We start from the raw sequence: 22,231 nt of genomic DNA, 5'->3' as shown, positions 1-22,231 counted from the left end.
GTAGACTACGTTGGTGTGCTTTGTAGCACGCTCCTATGAGTTCTGCTAGTAAATAATGACTACTTTGTGTACCGCGTCTATTAAATGTATATAAGTAAATCTCTCCGAGGCTAATGTATTTCATTTGACGCGGGACATGAAGTGTGACTTCAGCAAAAGATATATGAAACTATATGAAATCCATTCTGAATGTGCAGCGCGAGCATGAGGTGCGGGCCGCGCACTCTTATTATACTATTCTCTTGATAAAACTACACTTCCCATGAGGCACTGCGCGCTGGGGTGGGACGGGCAGAATGTGACGGAGGTGACGTATGACGCGTGCGCCGTGCTGCTCTCATAGAGGAGGAGCGGAGTGAAGATGGCGGAGCGCGGCTACAGTTTTTCTCTGACCACTTTCAGGTGAGTGGGATGCTGTAGCATGGCCGGCCTGCTGTGTGACAGAGCCCGCCTTCTCGGTGCTGTCAGCCGGCAATGTCACCCTCGTTAGCAGTGTCTCTGGGCCCAGCATCCCTTTGTGTGATCGCTCGGCCGGTACTTTGCAGAGTCACCCTGCCAGATACCGGCCTCTGGCTGTGAGATGCGCCGGCTGAGAGGGCCTCTGTGTGTGGCGGCGCCAAATGGAGGCCAAACCACTGCCCTGACGGCTGATGTCTGCCTGCGGGGGCGGTTGTAAGGAAGCGGGCAATCAGCGGTGCCCTGCCGGCGGCACGTCCCACTCCATTCTCCATCACATGGCTATGGATTACTGCTGCTCACAATGCTAAGCTATAATGGGCCCTGATCTCGGTGTATAGGGAGAAACCAGAGGCGATCAGCAATGACCGAGTCCTCCTGAACAATGAGGCTGATAACTGTGAGGAATAGATTAGCCAATCGTATAGGAAAGGATTACTGTGAGGGAAAGATAATGTGGCTGTCTACCTGCCCTTATGTCTGACCATCACATTTAGTTTTCTTTTTTTTTTTTTCTGAATTCAGATGTGTTTTATTACACTCTGGTATAATCATGGCATGCTGGTACTTGTAGTTTCCTTAGAGGTTGGAAATTGCTGCTGTAATCTGCACTATTCTGACCTTAAACAGAAATTGGTCTCCGATGTAAACAATTTAAGTATAAATTCACACTAATGTCATTTATAACAGAAGCTTGCTCCGCCAGATCCATTGTGTGACTGATGCCACTGGCTTAACAGGGCCTAGAAACTTGTAATGGATTCCATGGGATATGGCTGTGCTCACTGTCATTCTCATGGGAAAAAGGCCATGCCTGCAGAGCGTTGTGTCCCCTACATATGTGGATCCTGGTGTCAGAGACTGCCTAGACCAGCAGTGCTGGACACCTATTATGATACTGGTGACCTGTACTTAGGTTAAACTCCCAGCCCTGAAAACCAGGTCATCAGACAATTGGCACAGTCAGAATCTGCAATAAGCAAATCTGATGTGGATGTTAAAGATATGTTTCATAAACTTGGATTTCTGTCCCGTCTGCACGGCTTCTGTCTATTGTAATGCTGCTGAAGTACAATGTAATATTTCAGTGTTGAAAAACCAACATGCTGACTATCTTCTGAAGCCTGTGAATGGGGTATACAGAACTCCACTCAGACTTTGGTGCCCAAGCTCTGGTCTTTGGCGTCAATCTCCAAGGATCTCTCATTTTGGAATACAACCAAACTCCCTTCATCTCTGGAATTACCCGAGGAGGAATGACACAGCTCTTTAGCTTTCACTTTCAGTCTGTCCAGCAGGGCGGAGGCTGGGTACACTGTAGTCTGTGCTGGAAAGGAAAAGCAGGCCTTTATAGACATTAAGAACATTCTGACACTTGTCACAACCTTGTTTTTAGAGATGTACAAACTGATACAAGTTTTTAACGTTTTCTGAACATAAATTAGTTTTATAAGGTTAGGTTCATGTTTCCTCTATTTAGTTCCTTGTTACTCATGTCCCTTGTGCTTGGGCACTGGTCTTCTTCAGGACTCCTGAATGACATCAGGGGACCTCTGAGGCCAAATCACAAGTCCCTGACCTCATTCAGGAGGCCTCAAGAGGACAAATACTTGCATCAGAGCCCAGGTGAGATGAATATTTATTTTTTTTATTTGCTCACCTTTCATGGCCCTCCACTGATTATACTTTAGGGTCTGAAGAAACCCCAGAGTATAATCGTTTTGATTCAGACTTAGTCCGATTGATGGACGTTTTTGGTCATTTTTCAACTAATTGGCCAGCCCTATCAATCCCACATTGTAATTAGGGCCTCACAGGTCATGTGACCAGATCTATGGCTATGTATAGTACATGCTGATTTACACCAGTACTGGATCCCATTCATTCTCAGGTTCAGTGGCGGCAAACTCCACCGATAATAAGATGTGGTTTAATGTTACACATTGTTACTGACCATGAGCGGAGTGCCACTAAAGTTTAAGCCTTAAGTAAAATGTCCTAGGTAAATCCGGTATTAGATACTATGCGGTTTAGACACCTTTTGTGCCTTTACTGTTTCCAAAATTTTGTTTAAAAGGGATTGGTTAAAGGGGTGCGCCCATCTCAGTCGGTCCTCATGCCCTTGTGTCAGATTATGATAAAATTGATGCAATTTGTTCAGTTTTTTACGGTCTTGCAAACTGAGAAATCCTAGACGACTATTGATAAATCTGAGGTAAAATTCAGTGAATACATTGTACTTCTTTTGTTTGCAGTTTATACTGCACTGTTTCTGTAATGCCCATAAAAGTTAAAGGAGCTTTCTAGGTAATAAAAATATAGTGAGTAGGGCTAATCACAGGGGTCCTAACATCACAAAATAATCCTCACCTGTCTCTAGGTTGCCCAGGTTCTTGCTTTTCTCCACTTCCTGGGGTCCAACGCTCAGGACACTTAGAAGTTCCTGGTCAGCCAATCACTTATCTGGATAAGTCAGTATTCTGGTCAGTGATTGGCTGAGAACACATCTCTAGTGGTTTCCTGTGCGTTGGAGGATAGCAGGAAGTGTAGGGATGGTTGGAGCGAGGCAGCATTAGCACCCAAATATTAGGGAACAGGGGAAGAATGAGTAGCATTTTGTTATGTTGGGGCCCACACATTTTAACCTTTAAGTATATTTCTATGTAAATGGTAAGACCCCTTAAAGGGAGTCTGTCACCAGGGTGAAGCATATTAAACTAGCAACACTGATAGGTCAGATATAGAAAAGAGTTAAACCAACTCAAGCTCATTGTTTTAGGAGACCTGAAGGGGTGCACGACCTTATTCCTTCTGGACCAGGAAGGCAAGTTTCTTCAATGGAAAAAGACAGCTCTATTCAGCAAAAGTCTTTTTCCATTGATAGGTCAGGCTCATGTGCACTTCTGACAGTGGGCTGAGATCGGTTCCAAAATTAACGGCACCATTATCTCCAGCATTGGGGCAAATAACAGGAAAGCGGACAGTGTGCTGAATTCAGCACATGGTTGGCTTTCTAACGGTATATAAAACCGTATGTCTCTGAGGACATAAGTCCTCTTTATATGTGAGCTAGGGCTCGGTGATTATGACTTAAATCAAAATGTGGATTAATTGGGCATTTTTCCTCTATTACAATAAATGGCAATTTAGGTAACACCTCTTTTAAAATACTTATTAGGCAAACTTCACATGGCACTTTAGTTCGGACTGATCATGTCCAAAACGGAAGTGCTATTGTACTCTAGGGCACGGGTCAGCAACCATGGGCATTTGTTATATCTACCTAGTATATGGCTCTCTTTAGGGGAAGGTACTAGAGGGCATGAGCTGGCCTTGATAAAGGGCAATTATTGTTTTTAAACCTTGAGGTGCAAAACTGAAATATGAGCCAGCTAGTTGGTTGGTCATATGGATTGTATTGTATGATGATCATGTAGGACAAGTTGTCAAAATGCCCTCAAGCCTTTGGGCAACATTTTCTGTGTACTTAGGACTTTTTTTAAAAAAACTTTTTGTAAAAACAACCATTTCTTTCCTTAGTCCTTCAGGTAAACTTGTACAGATTGAATATGCGTTGGCTGCGGTAGCTGCAGGAGCACCCTCTGTTGGAATTAAAGGTATGTCATGTAATACTAGTCATCTAGTGTGCAGTTTAGGATACACAAATCTACTCGCTGTAGTTGTAGAAGAATCCCAAATATTCTTCAATATACAGACTGCCCACATCACAGGTTCCAGCCCTAACCACACACAACTTCACCATACGTTAAAAAAAAAAATAAAAAAATAAAATGTTCCTGATAGGGGAAACGTATAAAAAAAAATTTAGAAATCGTATTGTGTGCTATTAAAATTTGAAAAATGACGCCCCCCCCCCTCCTTATTTTCTACATTTATGTGGATATTTAAAAATAAAACCCTAAAAAATGAAAATAAATTGCAAATAAGACCCTATATGCATCACCCAAAATTACTTTCTTACAATATTGTGGCTAGGTTATCTGTATGAAAATTTTATTCAGGGACTGAAAATCCCTCTTAGGGTGCATTCACACTACGGATACGCTGACTGATTCTGAACGTTAAAACACGTTGAGAATCAGCGCGTATAAAGCAGATCCCATTAATTTCAATGGGAGCTGGCATACGAGCGCTCCCCATTGAAATGAATGGGCTGCTTTTTTCTCTACGAGCGCTCCCATTGAAGTGAATGGGAAGCGTTCGCGTGTACAGCTTGTGTATGGGCCCCTTCACATAGCGTAAGCGCTCGGCCCTTTTCCGAGCCGTACACGCGAGCGCTTCCCATTCATTTCAATGGGGAGCGCTCGTATGCCGGCTCCCATTGAAATGAATGGGATCTGCTTTATACGCGCTGATTCTGAACGTGTTTTTAACGTTCAGAATCAGTCAGCGTATCTGTAGTGTGAATGCACCCTTAGGCTAAGGCCCAATATAGATGGCCACAGCAAAAAAGTGCTGCTGGAGAAACCACAGCAGCAACACATCACTGTTTTTCCCACAGTGCTTTTCATAGTCTGCAGAAGTTTCCTCTGTGGACTTAGTGTTTCTATTATACCTATAGTGAAACTGCCGACTTTTCTGTAGATATAATTGACATGCTGCAATTTCTAAAACCGTAATGCAGATTTTTCCGCAATGTGTGGAACTTTGTACTATGTTGTTTTGGCAACCTTTCAATTCCCTGCTTTTTTTTGTTTGTTTGTTTGTTTAAAGCTACAAATGGCGTCGTTTTGGCAACTGAGAAAAAACAGAAATCCATATTGTATGATGAGCAAAGTGTACATAAAGTGGAACCAATCACCAAACACATAGGCATGGTGTACAGTGGCATGGGCCCGGATTACAGGTAACATTGTTTGGTTCACAACTATCACTGATTTTCTAAGAAAAAAAAAAAAAAAAATACATGTGCATGGCATGATCCATTTACTTATGTCTTGTTCTACTTTTTTTTTTTTTTTTTTTTTTTTTTTTACTTTTTTTAAATTCACCTTCTTAGAGTTCTTATTCAGAGGGCCCGGAAACTTGCCCAGCAATATTACCTTGTGTATCACGAACCTATTCCAACGGCACAGCTAGTACAGCGAGTGGCTTCTGTAATGCAGGAATATACACAGTCTGGGTAAGCTCCATCTTTTACTTTTTACATTTCTCAAACATCGTCATGTGACAGTGTTTGAACAGTGTTTGAAACTGGGCACTTGTTTGTAACGTTGGGTTCACACCAGCACTGAAACTCCATTTGAAGATTTCGTTCCCCTTTTCACTTGCAAAATTCAGAGAGAAAAGTGCTGCAAGCATTTGGACGAAAACCCGGCAGACCCCATTATAATCTATGAGGTCTGTGGGTTTCCACAGGAACCATTTTTTTAAGTGAAATAGGTTTCTGTTCGGGGATCCCCAATTGCAGGTGTGAACCTAGTGTAAGTTTGTGTTGTCCACAGTGGGCCAGACATCGCAGACCTCGTGGTTTTCCAGATACAAAAGACTTAAGAAAATCTTAAGATAGGTTAGCCATTGATATGCTAGAATTAAGGATGCAAAAGACTTTCTGTGAGAAGACCACCCATGATGTTTTTTTTTTTTTCCCTACTGATGTTCAGTTTCTTTTATCTTTATAATTCCTTTTGCTTGAGTGCCACTTATCTAGAAGATCATTGTCACTGCAATTTGGGATCTAGCAATGTCTTTTCCATCATAGGTTTCGCTATACTACATTTTCTAAACCTAAAAACGAAAATACACACACATAATTTATATATACAGTGTGTATATATGTGTGTGTATATATATATATATATATATATATATATATATATATATTCACAAACATCAAGTACAACAAGAGCTTGTACTCTCAAACACATGGATACAGAAGACAAGATTTTTATTCACCAATATGTTTAAAAATCTATTCTGCACATAGCAAACTGTGACTAAACTGCATGCTGAAACAGTCCATCTGCAAACAAAATGTTAAGACTGATTAGCCATTGATATGCCAAAATAAAGACAGTAGAGCTTGTCAATCTACTCAGTGAAGAGGCCACAGCTCTTACCCAAATACTGCGGGCTCCTCAAACAGCTGAGCTGTCTGTCCTGATATTGATGGCCTATCTGAAAAATAGGAAATCAATACTACAATCCCAGAAAATCCCTTTGACCCCTGACAGACACCTGCCGTAATAGTAGCAGCAGTATTAAAGAATAAAAATAGAAGCTGGAAAGCCCCTTTAAAGGTGAGACTGCTAGAGCGTTAGTAATGTCCAGAATTGTGTTTGTAGGCACACAGTGGTATTATATGTGACATCCTAACTTCAGCACACACCATGTACCAAGAGTACAGTTGGTTGTAAAGTAACTTGCTCTTCCTTTTAACCCTTAGTGGTGTACGCCCATTTGGAGTCTCATTATTAATTGCTGGTTGGGATGAAGAACGACCATATTTATTCCAGTCTGATCCTTCTGTAAGTAATATCAATGGATATTGGCTTGTGTTTTATACTCCTTTCATCCATGTCCTAAATTGCTAAAGGGGGAAATGTGTACTTTGCTGTATCCCATTGAAAACAATGGGAGGGGGCTCCCAGTAGTGTTTCCACTGCAGGCAAATTGCGGCGTTTTACAGTCAGTGTAAAGCGAATCCCATGCCCACTTTGCAGTAAAAACACTGGTGCGGACATGCAGCGATTTCCTAAACCGGCACAGTTTTGGAAATGACAGCATGCCAGTTGTACCTGCGGAAACACTGAATGTTTCCCTATAGGTATAATTGAAACAAAGGTCTGCAGAGGAAACCTCTGCAAACTTTGTTTAAAGCGCTGCAGGAAGAACTGTGATTCGTTGCTGCTGCTGTTTTTCCCACAGCACTTTTTTTTTTTTTTCTGCGGGATGCCATGTAGGGCCTTAGCCTCAAAATCAACTGCAGTTTCAGTTGTGTGAAGCTAGCCTATGGGAATGGCTCCTTTTCAAGCAGACTTAAGCTGTCCTTGAGTTACATGCACAACTATACTTTTTCTTCAGTATGTCCATGCGTGATCTATAAGTACACCGTAGGACTATGATGGCAAACCGATGGCACGCATGCCAGAGGGGGCACTCAGAACCCTTTCTTTTGGCATGCACGCCATCTCCCCATCCAAGCTCTCTGATCGCTCACTAATGGGGAATCTGGTACAGGATTCCTCTTTTGAGTGAATGCTTCATTCAGCTGTATGTGCAAATGCATTTACAGCTGAAAACTCAGCGTAGGCCGCAGGACCTGAAAGGTTCATCACTGGCTATTTCTGAGTGTCTACTCTTTTCTGTAACTATTGCATGTAGTTATGATGAGTATGCAACTAACTTTTCCATTAAATTAATAATTTCTTCTTTTTCAGGGGGCATATTTTGCATGGAAGGCTACAGCAATGGGAAAAAATTATGTAAATGGAAAAACTTTCCTTGAAAAAAGGTACAAATGTTTCTTCATCATGATGCTTTTTTTTTTTTTTCATAGCAAGTTGAACTTTGCATACTTAAAGGAAATGATAGGACAGAGGAAGGGCTATTGTTTTTTTTTTCACAGAGCTCTATTAGGGTTCATTTATTTTGCTAGATAAACTACTTCATAATAGTACTAACATTTTTTAAATACCTTTACAAAAATTAAAAACTTTGAGAACATTTCTTGGATTACTATATTGTGGCCCAAGGAGCTTTAATATATGATCACTAGCAGGAGGACCTGGCTTCGCACGGGTATATTTCATTTTTTGTTTGTGTAGTGGCCCTCTAAAAATTGCCCAGTTTTGCACTCGTGTATTTTGTATGTCGTTTGTGTCTCTGCCTGCAACTTCGTCTGTGTGTTGTTGGCGTAGATGATTCGCCTGCTCCGACGTTTCGGCAGCTGTTAAGCTGGCCTGCCGCTGAACTCATTCCTCGTGCTTTGCCCGTGGTTGTTCCTGCAGCTCGCTGGGACGCCATATAATGAGCGTGTTTTTGGCGCCGATGATCCCCATCAGCTCCATAGCTGTTGTTGTTTTAGAATTTTGCAACAAATTAGATTTTCTTTCTCCCCCATGTCATTGTGTCAGCATGTTGCCTAGAGCAGATCAGATAACAAGCAAATGCATGTACAGAATTAACTGAGGATTAGCTGAGTGTTTACATAGCTTCTGATAAAGCCAGGTCTGTTATCTCTCTGAGATAAGCTGCTGGCAAGAGCAGTGTAACATAGTATGTGAACATAAATTCATAACAGTCGTGAAGCCATGTCAAAACCCGCCTGCCGCGACCATCGCGGCCGCGGCTTTCCCCTCCGCTGTTGGCTCAAGTGAATGAGCCGACATAGGAGGGAGCTGCCGGGGGCGGAAGCCTGAAGATAGGGCAGGTCGTTTCTTTTCTCCGCTAGCGGCAGCCCGCCGCTAGCGGAAAAAAAAAGCCTGGCGGTCTACATAGACCACCATTGTAAAGGGGCGGATTTTGAAGCAAAATCCGCTGTCAAAATCCGCCCCTTTGCCCACGTGTGAACTAGCCCTTATGGTAGGCCTAGCATACCATGCATTGGGACGAAATGTTTGTGATCTCATTGTGTAAGGACCGTGACGCTCCATTGACAAGGAGGAGACAAGAGGGAACCTTTGGTCCTCTTAACCTCCAATACTCAAGTCTTCACCCCCCTCCCTCACACACATCGCTGGAACGCCCAGCAGTTAGACCCCAGGCGATGTAATACTTTTTTCCTTATCTTGTGCATAGAGCAGAAGTCTCCTTAAGTTTCTGCAGTCACTGCAAAACAGCAGACTATGCATATATGGCCCAACCCAGCTTCTTAATGGGTGCCATGTTTAAATACCTGTCATTCACCATTCATGTACAGTGGATGTCAGGAAGGGGTTTAAGGGGATTGTCACGCTCTTAAATATCCATGGCATCTCATGTTCAGTCACTCTACCCCATTTGTCTGCATAGTGATCCTGTATTTAATGCAGAACAGCCAATAGAAATATAATGATGTTCTGAACTCTCTCGGAGGCTCTGAGAAAGACAGTGAAGTAAAAATGAAGAGATGATTTTATATATTAGAACCGCTGCACAATACTTTTACAAAAATATTATTTACAGCATTTCTGGTTTGGAGTTTTCATGGGGGAAAAACCCTTTAAAAAGGTCTCCTGGGATATCGATCTATAGAAGTAATAGTTGGTATTTCTTACGGCTAGCATTTTATTACTTGGTTGAGGAATATCTGGCAGACTCCATACAAACATAACCATATATTTACAAGCATACCTCTAAACTGGAAATGCACTTTGCTACTGCGATAAATATTTTAGTCTCTAAATATGGAATGCAATTGTTTTTCTTGTAGATATAATGAAGATCTTGAACTGGAAGATGCCATTCACACAGCAATTTTAACACTGAAGGTATTGTACTACAAAAGTAAGAGATGTGTTTATGCCATGAATGCAGTAGCGTATTATAATACTACTTCTATGTAATCCAACAGGAAAGCTTTGAGGGCCAGATGACAGAAGACAATATTGAAGTTGGTATCTGCAATGAAAGTGGATTTAAGCGACTTACTCCTGCTGAAGTCAAGGATTACCTGGCAGCTATAGCATAAATGGCTTCCAGTTAGGGTGGTCGGTTGATGTAGTTTTTTTTCTGCCACTAAAGGATTCAAAATGGTTTTCTTTGCAGATTTTTTTGCATACTTTCTTATTTCTACCTGTCCAACAGATCTTTTTAAAAATGATTATGGATCTAACCACAATAAACAACATGAAACAGAAGCTTTCATATGCTGCCTTTTCTTGCTGACTGGTAAACACTTGTATGTGACACTAAGTTAAAGGCATTGTTCCATGAAAACGGCATACAAGGACCTTTCATGTGTTCCAAGTTCAGCTTAATGTGGGTGGGATTAGTGACTGTCAGCACTCCCGTTCACCTCAATGGGGATGTCGGGGATAGCGGCGTGCCATATTTCAGCTATCTTGAGTGCTCCCATTTGAGTGAATGGGAGCGATGAGCTTCTCCACTACTTGCCCATATTCTGCCTGGCTGTGGTCAGGTTGAATGTTGAGCGTGCAAAAGGTCCTTCTCCGTTTTAAGGACTCAGGATAAATAATCCTTACCAAAAAGGGGTCAGCTTTCTTTTTATCCCACAGCGATACGGCTGTCCAGTTGTTGCTGTTCCACTTTTAATTTAGGCTAAGTCCGCACATTGCAGAAACGCAGCTATTTTATTTTTATTTTTTTTTAAAGCCAATAATGGCTGCAAAAGAAATGGAAAATATCCAGGAAGTTCTCGTATGTCTGCCCTCTGCTCAATCCACTCCTGGCTTTGTCTCAAAAAGGCAACAAAAAAAGCTGCTTTTCCGTAAAATGCTAAAGCCCCAGGTTGAGTAAGCTTTTCTTTTTTTTTTTTTTTTTTTATTGCAGATTTTGTGCGATCTTTTGAGCCAAAACCAAGAGTGGATTGAGCAAAAGGTAGAAGTGTAAGAAGGTTTCTATATATTTTCCATTCCTTTTGCAGTCATTATTGACTTGGCTCAAAAATCCCACAACAAAAATTGGAACAAAAAATGCTGCATTTCCGCAATGTGGGGCCTCAGCCTTAAAGTGGCTTTCCCATCTAAGGATCTCCTGTCTCCCTTCCCTCTCCACTTCCTGGTTTTCAGCTTAGCCCAGCGATGTACTCAATAGGCACTGCTCAGGGCACCATTCTATCGCTTATTAGGGCTCAGCAGATGAGCATATTGTACAAAGAGAAAATGTATGTGGCTGGGAACAGGGACTGAATCATCAGCCCGACCAGAGAGGTGGTCTGTAACCTAGGCAACAAGCTGTAAACTCTGCGGTGGCACAGTGAACAGTATCTGGCAAACAGAATACAACATATAAAGTATTGCCTTCACTTGTCTTAATCTATACAAGTTTGAATATGATCAAGGAGATGGGAATACCCCTTAAAAGTGTTTCTGTGAGAGAGAGATTGGGAGCTGAGTTTTCATCTGTTCTGTTAGTTGTGCTACTGGGACACATTGGTGGGGGTGTTTACTTGTGAACATCTGCATATATACTTTATGGGGTCAGCAACCTTTGGTAACTGCTGTGGAACTACAGCTGAAGGTGTACATTCACATTTGGAGTTCTTAAGGTGTTGCTGATTTTGTGTGTTTTATTATTTGAAGTATATTCCAAATATAAGCAGTACTCTGGATTAGTATTTGGAGCCATATTAGACAGTCATGTTTTTGCTGGGGAAAAGTCTGTATATTTACTCACAGAACTGCTTGGGCTTAACTGAACTAGGCAGATCAGTTCAGCTGTCTGAAATAAAGGCCTCATGTACCTCTATGGCAGTCCCATCATGGCTCCATACAGGGGCTATAATATGGTTCTTGTACAAAGCTCTTAACTCAAGTGTGTGTGTTTATTTCAGTGGGGAGAAAGAAATAAGTCTATAAACAAATGTCTCCAGTCAAACTGTACATAAGGCCATGGCCACACAGTATAGAAAAAGCTGAGAAATAACTACTGCAAAAGATAAGGACACACAAGACCGAATAGACTTGCTGTTTTTAGTCTGAGGTTTTAACATGAGTCAAAACTAAAACAGAAAAGCAACTTTTCCAGAGACTTAATTTAAGAAAAAAAAGTACCATTGGATATTTTCTGCAGTGTTTTCTGCAATCTCAATCACTTTGTGATCAATTTTCACACTTGCATTTCTCAAATGGGCCACATGCACTATTGCAAAAAGGCCCCACTAGGCAGAAACACAGAGTTTTTGGGCACTGGGGAAACGCAGTGGAAAAAAAACGCTGCGTTTTACAGTACCAGCATAGTGAATGCACTTTTGTCTAATCCTAGCAGCTGCGTTTTTGAAAAACGCAGCGTGTCACTTATAGTTGCGGAAATGCTGAGTTTCTCCTCCATAGATTTCTATGGAGAGTGTGAAAACCGCAGCATGATAAATGTGTTGTGGAAACTCTGTGGAAAAGCATCAAAATCCGCAGACAAAAACTCACTGTTTTGCTTGGTTGAGGCTAAAGCTAACTCGAGCAAAAACGCGATGAAAAATTTCAACAGAAAACTTATGAATTTCTACAGCACAAAACTGAGATCCGCAGATGCATGCACGTTTTTTCCTGCAGCTTAAAACGCAGCGTTTTCTCTGCGTTTTTTTTTCCGCTGTGGTTTTTTGCTGCGTTTCCGCCCAGTGGGGCCTTAGTCTTAAGACCCGTTCACACGGAGATTACGGGTGCGCAATCTGGCACGTATACACGTGTCATAGTTTGCGCGCTGAAATCAGATTCCAATCATTTCAATGTCTGGTTACGGGCGTATAATGCGCGTAATTTTGTGTGCGTAGTTTTGCGGCCGCAAAATTATGCGCGTTACAGGTCCGTAACCCGACATTGAAATGAATGGAATCTGATTTCAGCGTGCTAACTCTGACACATGTATACGTGCTAGATTGCGCCCCTGTAATCTCTGTGTGAACGGGCCCTTATACTGTGACCCATTTGGAGGCTGTATCAGCTCTGTAGGGGGTGTAGTCTTTATGTAAGTGTAAGCAGCCACAAGAAAATGTCCACAGACCAGCACCAGAAGAAGATGCAGGGAAAGGTGTTCTTGAAGAACAGGCCGGCGCTGGAGATTTTTCAAGCAGCATTGGGGACGCCCCAGTGCTGCAAGAAAAATCATTTGCATACAGAAGAAAACTGGGAATATCTACTGAACAGCGGTGCGGGGAAGACTTAAAGGTCGGAGAAGAATAGCCTTTCTTAAGGGTATTCCTATGTGTTAATATTTAAAAAATGGGATTCAAATGATCGAATCCCTTTAAGTGAGCTGGGGCTTCCAGGCAATAGCCCACTCCCCTTGTTCGCTTCAAAGAGCCATCACAGAGCTGGCTTGTTCATGAACGACCCATGGTTCTTACTTGTGCAGAGATCCTATAGACACACCATGTGTAAGTATATAGTGCCCCAATAATATGCCACATGAAGTCTACCTGCATGAGTACAGAATTTGTGAGGGGGCCTACAAGTATAAAATTGGGATATCAAATGTGTAGCAAACCTGAAAGGTTAGCAACTCTGCTTCCTATTAGCAGCCTCTATGGTAGCAGGTCCTATCATTGATCTACATATTTCTATGACAAGAACACAATAATGAAAATCTCCCGCTCTTTCCATGTTTCTCATACCTGTGTACCACATGAGGCCGCCAGGGGGCGCACTGCTACACATCACAGAATTCCTATACGAGCACCTCGGGAATGAACTCCGCCCAACTGATAACACTCCCGTCAGGCAGAGCGTCAGTGACAGCGCATGCGCAGTTCTCAGGACGCCTGTCGTGTGGACCCGGTTACTCCTGTGCTGCTGTCTATATGTGTGGTGGCAGCAAAGGTGAGGAAACCCATAATACCGGGGCCGGTAATTCTACAGACAGCGGTGACATGACGGTGTGGGAGTAGTTATTTCCTGCCTTCACTGGGGCAGTGTCCGGGGCCTGACCGCGCAGCCGCCCAGTATATGATATGGACTGTGCTGTATCATCCACTAAACAGTATACATGTGTATTGTACGTCACTGTACATGGGGCTTACCGGGGTGTGGGGTGAAGGTAAACCCCATTAGGTCACTGCTAGAATGACAGGACTCTGCTATTCTGGTGTAGAGACTGTCAGCTCTGCTACATCGCTGTGGTATTAATTTATAGGCAACCATTAATTGTGCTGGTCATGATTCTATCAATTCCATGGTGCTGTACATTATATTAATAATAATAACGATTACTGCAATATATTTATATTGGTTTAATTATGTTTTACCACGTTTATAAATAAAGTCTGGGTTTTTGTTTTTTTTTTAAAATAGAGATGAGCGAACAGTGAAATATTCGAGATTCGATATTCGTTTCGAATAGCCCCTCAATATTCGACTACTCAAACGAATATCGAACCCCGTTATAGTCTATGGGAGAAAATGCTCGTTTCAGGGGAAAGCACTATTCGACTAAAGGAGAGTCACCAAGTCCACGAGTAGCAGGAGGAGAGTGTTTAGGAGGAGCGCTGTGTAGTTAAAGCGCACGGACCCCGTTATAGTCAATGGAGTCCGTGCGCTTTAACTGCACAGCGCTTGCAGTTGCGCTGATAAAGAGTCAGCTCCCTCGTAACCGCAAGCTGCCAGCTCTCCCAACTAGCAAGACGAGCCTGTGGCAAATCAACGCTGGTTCTGCCGCGGGCTCGTCCTTGCTAGTCGGAAGGGAGAGCTGGCAGCTTGCTGTTACGAGGGAGCTGACTCTCTTTCTCATAGGAATGCATTGACCAGCGTTGATTGGCCAGTGTACAGCATTCGGCCAATCAACGCTGGTTCTGAATCGAATATTTACTGCAAATAGCTATTAGTATTCGATCGATTACGAATATTTCGAATACTACTCGCTCATCTCTAAAAATTAACAATTTTCCCGTAGTCACTGTATTGTGATGCCTATATCTTTTAACGCTACGTTCACACTAGTGTTCAGCTCTCTGTCACCATGAGGACCTGAAAGACAGAGAGCCTGTCCGCTTAAAGGGGTTGTCCAGGCAAAAATGGTCAACCCTTTTAAAGAGGACCTTTCACAATTTGGGATACATGCGGTTTAATACACCGCTAGAAAGCTGACAGTGCGCTGAATTCAGCTTTCTGTGCCCCCGGTGTAGAGCTATCGGTGCCGGTATCGTAGCTCTTCACTGTCAGAAGGGCATTTCTAACAGTCAGTCATGAGTGCCCTTCCTCACAGCAGCGTCTATAGCCCTGTACTGTGAGAGAGGGCGTTCGTTACCACCCAGCGATGACGCTGAGCAGTGAGGAATGCCACCTCCCCCAGTACTTGTCTATGGACGAGCACTGTGAGGAGAGGGAGGGAGACGTTCCTCACTGCTCTCACAGTACAGCGCTATAGACGCTAATTTAAGGAAGGGAATTCCTGACTAACTGTCAGAAACCCCCTTCTGACAGTGAAGAGCTACAGTACCGGCACCAACTTCACCAAGTACTCTTCACTTGGGGCACAGAAAGGGAAAGCCTTCTAGCAGTGTATTAAACCACATGTGCCCCAAATGGTGAAAGGTCCTCTTTAACTTTCAAATCAGCAGAGGGCATCGATAAATTAAAAAAAACAAAACTTGGCTGTCCCCTCCCGGGTTTCTTCTGGAGTTCGAACCATTGATTGGCCTCAGCAGGCCTCAAAACTCTTTGCAGATCTATTTGGAAAACACTAAAAGAAGTCTACCCACATCCATGTATTCATAGAATTAATCCTTACATATCATGAATATTGTAATCTAATATTTAACAAAGACCCGGATGTCACCAGAACCCATTGGCATCCACAGGATTGCATTGGAGGGCTGCAGTACAATTGTCAAACCCCTTAGTTGCTGTGGTCACTACAGACTGACTGTAGCATCTGATGGGTTAACAATGGTTATTTCTTGTTTCATCCTGGTCACCTGCCTGTTGCTATACCTAAGAGAGGACCAGCACTGCCATTACAATCCTGGAGGCACTTGCACTGCGTTTTTTTTTTTTGTCAGGGTGTAAAAACACGGAGCAGTGACAGGAAGTAGTGACTAACCTAGCCTAGCCTTAGCCGAGGATCACTGACACAGAGGCTGTGCAGAAAAGCTACATCACTCAGCTCTCAAAACAGCTTGGGCACTGGTTGGGACTTCAGGATAAGGTTCAAAGGCATTTTACAGAGGAGGTGGCTTCTCTAGGTTATCATGGGGTACAATGGTAAAATAGTTTTTTTTTTTTCTCCACTTGCTGAATACTATGCTGATATTGTACTGATGTTCAATATGATGTACCCATGAATTTATTATTTGCAGTCTTTATTTATCTGTTTCTTTACTTTTTAGGAATGATGCTGCCATCATGTCTGTGGATTCTATGCTCTGTGATCGGATAGGAATTGCCAAAGAACTAATAAAGAGAGCAGAGGTCCTCTCAAAGTCTCGAGCTGGAGGTGTTGAAGGTGGAGCAAAACTATGCAGCAAACTAAGGGCAGAACTCAAATTCTTACAAAAAGTGGAGGCTGGGAAAGTAGCCATTAAAGAGTCTCACTTAAAAAGCACTAATCTCACTCACCTACAAGCCATTATCGAGTCAGCCGAGAGTCTTGAAGATGTGGTCAGTGTTCTCCATGTCTTCAGTTACAGTGATCAGTTTAGCGAGAAGCAGACACTTGTGGTTGATGTAGTTGCCAATGGTGGCCACACATGGGTGAAAGCCATAGGTAGGAAGGCTGAAGCTCTCCATAATATATGGATTGGACGTGGCCAATATGGTGACAAAAGCATAATTGAGCAAGCGGAAGATTACCTGCAAGCAAGCCGCCAGCAACCCGTGCAGTATAGCAGCCCTCATATCATATTTGCCTTTTATAACAGTGTCTCTAAGCCTATGGCAGAGAAGCTGAAAGAGATGGGAATATCTGTGCGGGGAGATATTGTTGCTGTCAATTCATCTGCAGAGATTGCTCAAGAAGAAAATGATCTGAGCTGTAGTGACTCAGATGAGGATGATGATGATGACTTAGAGCTTCTGCATATCGGCAAAGTAGACAGGGATAATATAGTTGCCAGCGTGGCTTTTCCTAGAGAGATTAAGGTGGAAGTCTGCAACCGGGTAAACTTGGACATCACAACATTAATTACTTATGTATCTGCCCTCAGTCATGGGGGCTGCCATTTTATCTTTAAGGAGAAGGTTTTGACAGAGCAGGCAGCGCAAGAAAGGCAAGAGAAGGTATTACCTTTGCTGGACTCCTTTATGGATGGCAAGGAGCTCTTTGCCTCTGAATGTGCTGTGCGGGATTTCCAGTCCATATTGGAGACATTAGGAGGAAGAAATGAGAGAGAACGCGCGGCATCACTTATTCAGAGAATTAATGTAGTACCCGATCAACCTTCTGAGCGTGCCTTAAAACTTACTGCCAGCTCCAAAATTAACAGTCGTTCAGTCTCCATATTTGGCACTGGGGATTCTTTAAGGGCAATCACAATGACTGCTAATAGTGGCTTTGTAAGAGCAGCCAACAATCAGGGGGTTAAATTCAGTGTGTTTATTCACCAACCTCGAGCGCTTACCGAGAGCAAAGAGTCTTCCGCAACTCCTATACCAAAGAATCCTATGGCTTCTGACCTGCTCTGACCTCAGGCATGTTTCTATGACAGGATCTCTTCAGCCTGATTGTCTTATATGTTCTGTTATCTAATCCCATTATGTGGCTTCATAAACGTATCATGTGCAGAAACATGTTCAATAAAAAGTTGAAGCTATGCACTTTAGCTTATTTGGTTTTGTAGTGCTTTATGTATCTAGAAAGTAATTCTGTGAAAAACGCTGCCGAAAAAAACGTGATGCATTTCTGCCGTTTTTTTTTTTTTGGGGGGGGGGGAGTTGCCATGTTTCGATACTTAGGGCCTCAGTCTTAATGTTTTTTTCCCACTGTGTTTTTTTTTCAAATTCTTTTAAAGCATAATATTTCAGGCATTAGAGTATGAAAATGCCAAAGTGTGTTATTATTGTTATATGTGAATGGGGCGATTGACTTTTTTTTTTTTTAAATTTTATAATACATTAAAAAAAGTCAATGCTTTTGTCCCACTCCAAGGGGTCTTGTAGCAGCAATCATTAGCTTGCTTGTTCTATATACCACAATACTACTGTAGTAGTCTTTAGCAGTATACAGGTAGATTATTGTGGCAGGTCTAAGAACATTCAGAAGGCTCCTGGCTGTGTTGGTAACCTAATGGCTTCCTTGATCTCCCTGAGCATTAAAAGGAAAATGAAAGTAACCAAACCATTGTCTGACCATGGCACCTGATAAATGTGTGTGTGGTCAGAATCAGCCCTGATCATGGGCACTGCTGCCAGGTTCCTACTGGATAAAACAGCAGAGACTCAGTGGCCATATTCAAAACTTTCAACATAATACGGTGGATGTTGTGATGGGATTAAAGTGAGCCTGTCACTGACTACTTGTGCACTAAACCATCCACAAGTTCTTTTGTGCCTTAGGATTAGTGTCCCACTTAGCCCTATCTAAATGCTTTCTGGGAATGCACCTGAAGAGGACCCGTCCCCAGGTCTGAAATGCCCAATTCCCTAAGCATTTTGGTGTTTTGTTTATCCATATATGTTCCAAAGATATAATCCCTTTAGTTGTTGATGCAGTTTAGGGCATACTAGCCAGGTGGACAGTATATCATTGACATAAAGTTAGCACTTGGCTTCTTTTTTCCGGTAGTGGATTTTTTCCGCAAGCGGTAAATAAATTTTTTTTTAAAAAAAGCAGGTTACATAGGCCTTTATGGTGAGGTGTTTTTTGGAGGAGGATTTTGAGGTGGATTCCTGACCAAAAAACTCCTTGTGAACTCAGCCTTAGGGCTAGTTCACCCGGGTTTCCACGTGTGCACATTCCGTTGCGGCTTTCCGCTCTGGATTAGGCCAAAACGAATGGGGCTAGTCCAGAGGGTGGTATTGCGAGGCGGACGTCCGTGGCTGAATCAGCCGCGGAATCCACCTGAGAAATGACCGGCTCCCATTGATTTCAATTGGAGTCGCTTTTTTTTTAGCAAGATTTTGACACGGATTCCCCTAGCAAAATCCTGACCATTTTGCCCTGTGTTAACTAGCCCATAGAGATCAGAGTGTGGAGAGGGAGGAACATTCCAGATATAGGATACACACAGCAGTCATGGGGTCGGTGGGGGAAGAATGCTAGTACGGTTTTTATCTGTGTTAGCACAAGTCCTGCTTTTTCTACACCAATGAACATGACTAACACTGATCAAAAATGCGAGATGTGTGGGTTCCAAATACACGTGTTAACATGAGTAAAAATGCAGATATCATAACAGTTCCCTTACATATAAAAATCTTTCTTCGTGCTAGGTGTGTTCAAAGTCTTGGAAGGGATTGTCTACTTTCTGATAAAATTTGGTGGTAAACTGCAGTGTACTTCTGTGTGATGCTCTAAAATGGCTCATTCCATACCCCAGCACACATGTATAAAGCCCCTCTGTTGCCCATGGGGTTTTTAGTTCTGCTTTCATAGCACCCAAGCTGGCCATGGCCATGTAATTTAACGCTGTGACTGTCTTCCTTGTGCCCTCGTCCTCTGTGCTGGTGCTGAAAATGTTTAGCACTTGCACATATATAGACATGTATGTTGCCTACATTGTACAGTTGCTGAATGGTTTCAGTGCAGGTAGCGAGGGGATTGTAGCTGAAAAGGGAGTCACGTGAGTGAATAAGAAGAGCAAAATGTACTGAAAAGCAGATCCATCACAATGATCAACATCATTTATGCCCTACTGGAAGGTCTGTTATTACACCGCATGCTATGATGAAATCTGTAAGAGAAGCTTCAATTCACGTGTATATTTAACCCCAATGGTCATTATGAAAACTACAGAATCCCATTCCGTGACTTTTAATGAACTTAGTGGAAGTTTTTCCATTATATTTTGTGTTGAGCCATACCAGTTTTTTTTTTTTATAACCACAACCTTGTCAGACTCGGCACCCATGGAAAAAAATCCTAATGGCATACCTACAAAATATTTTTTGCCAAAACACCACATGTCCTAAGGATGCAGATAACATTGCATGAAGGTATGTGGTCATCTTCCCAACCAGGGTGTCATGGCCCCATGTAGGGTTTCCAAGGCACCCTGGGCTATACAAGTTGAAGAGGCTCTTTATGGTAAAAGGAGTCAAGAAGTTTATTAACTCACCCCCTTCCCCATACCTTGGTGTAACTGTATGATAAGGTGGTGAGGTAGGTCAGACACCAAAACAGTAAAAAGGGTTCTGTTGGAAAATAAAAAATAACAGCATTAGTAATAGCGTTAAATGCAATGGATAAGCAGTCCCTCGGAGGCCCAACTACAGAGTACAGGGGGGGATTTCTGCAAGTCTGTCTACTCAGTTTTCTGTGTTGATGACGTACTTATCATCGCTGTACTCTATATTCAGAGAACAAAAGTTGAGCAGAGTTGAAAACCATTCACATTGCGATTTTTACATGTTTAGCTGATCGATTTAATACATGCAAAACAGAAGTAAAAGGCCATCTGTTTTGGATGTTTCTGTGTTTTGGGTTTTTTTTGGACACTAAATTCCATATATACATACAAAAACAATTGTACAGAGCAGCAGAAAAAGACCTGACCCGGTCAGTGGGTGCAAGTTCCAAGTGATCAGGCATATGATCGAATGTAGATAATAAAAACGGAACAGCACTCCAAAAATAGATAAAATAAACAGGATTTATTCCATAGCATGGAATATGGAATAAATCCTCTCCTTTTTTTTTTTTTTTTTTTTTTTATACATTTTTGGATTGCTATTCGTTTGTTGTATTATCAAAATATATACCGTATTTTTCGGACTATAAGACACACTTTTTTTCCTCAAAATTTTTGGGGAAAAGAAGGGTGCGTCTTATAGTCTGAAGGTGGCGCCTGGCATCTGCTGTAATAGAGAGGCGGAAGCCGGCAAGTGATAGACGCCATTACAGGTGCCGGGGCCTGCAACATCGCTGCGCTCCTCTGCCATGCATGAAGCCAGCAGCGGCAGGGGCTCCTCCGTCCCCCCGCTGCTGGCTTCATGAAGGGCAGAGGATCGTAGCGATGTCTCAGGCCCCGGCGTCTATCCCTCCCCGGCATCCGCCTCTCTAGTACAGCGGATGCCGGGTCAGTATCCGTGGCCCCTTCTCCCCCGGGGCCGGTCCCCACCGGCCCCATACCTGTAAAGTTGCAGGCCGGCTCCTGCGCGGCGATATCACAGGAGCCGACCTGTCCGGGTGACAGCCGGGAGCCTAATGAGGCTCCCTGGCCTGTCACGGCTATATTAGTATTGCGGCTGGTCTCTATGACCAGCCGTAATACTAATAGACAGAATGTCCCATAGACGGCAATACAGTTGTATTGCCGTCTATGGGACTTGCGATCAAGTGACCGCAGGTTCAAGCCCCCGGTGGGGAATAAAATAGTAAAAAAAAAGCTTTAAAAATATGAAATAAATAAAAGTTCTAAATCACCTCCTGTTTTTTTTTCAATACATAGCAATAGATATCCCCCAAAATGGTATAACTAAAAAGTACAGCTGGCCCCTCAAAAAAACCCGCTCTATGCATCCCCGTACAGCTGCAGGGTCACCTGTCAATGTGGCCTTGCAGCTGTTGCAAAACTACAACTCCCATATATTAAATATTTTACCAGTTTTTGCTTCAAATTTTTTTTCCCTATTTTCCTCCTCTAAAACCTGCGTCTTAGGGTGAATTCACACTGAGTAAACGCTAGCTTATTCTGAACGTAAAACACGTTCAGAATAAGCGGCGTCTAAAGCAGCTCCATTCATTTCTATGGGAGCGGGGATACGAGCACTCCCCATAGAAATGAATGGGCTGCTTCTTTCACTCCGTGCAGTCCCATTGAAGTGAATGGGGAGTGCCGGCGTATACGGCAAGCTCTGCTCATGCCGGAGCGTACACGCCGGCACTCCCCATTCACTTCAATGGGACTGCACGGAGTGAAAGAAGCAGCCCATTCATTTCTATGGGGAGCGCTCGTATCCCCGCTCCCATAGAAATGAATGGAGCTGCTTTAGACGCCGCTTATTCTGAACGTGTTTTACGTTCAGAATAAGCTAGCGTTTACTCAGTGTGAATGCACCCTTATAGTCCG

At 42.9% G+C, this 22,231-nt stretch overlaps 2 protein-coding genes across 2 annotated transcripts; both read left to right on the top strand.

The window, feature by feature from the left end:
- Positions 1-306: 306 nt before the first annotated feature.
- On the top strand, positions 307-10,256 carry PSMA2 (proteasome 20S subunit alpha 2). Its single transcript, XM_075272225.1, has 8 exons — positions 307-402; positions 3,997-4,073; positions 5,191-5,323; positions 5,477-5,599; positions 6,863-6,944; positions 7,857-7,930; positions 9,830-9,887; positions 9,971-10,256. Exons 1-8 carry the CDS (start codon positions 362-364, stop codon positions 10,085-10,087), a joined length of 705 nt encoding a protein of 234 aa, XP_075128326.1. The 5' UTR covers positions 307-361; the 3' UTR covers positions 10,088-10,256.
- Positions 10,257-13,813: 3,557 nt separating this feature from the next.
- C4H7orf25 (chromosome 4 C7orf25 homolog) lies at positions 13,814-17,780 on the top strand. The gene is made up of 2 exons (XM_075271218.1): positions 13,814-13,889; positions 16,394-17,780. The coding sequence occupies exon 2, from the start codon at positions 16,410-16,412 to the stop codon at positions 17,685-17,687; it is 1,278 nt and encodes a 425-aa protein (XP_075127319.1). The 5' UTR covers positions 13,814-13,889; positions 16,394-16,409; the 3' UTR covers positions 17,688-17,780.
- Positions 17,781-22,231: the final 4,451 nt, after the last annotated feature.

Source organism: Leptodactylus fuscus, chromosome 4 (genome assembly GCF_031893055.1).
Source record: "Leptodactylus fuscus isolate aLepFus1 chromosome 4, aLepFus1.hap2, whole genome shotgun sequence".
NCBI classification, from domain to species: Eukaryota; Metazoa; Chordata; class Amphibia; order Anura; family Leptodactylidae; genus Leptodactylus; species Leptodactylus fuscus.
Note: the sequence above shows the minus strand (reverse complement) of the source record. Positions and strands in the feature narration are given on the sequence as shown.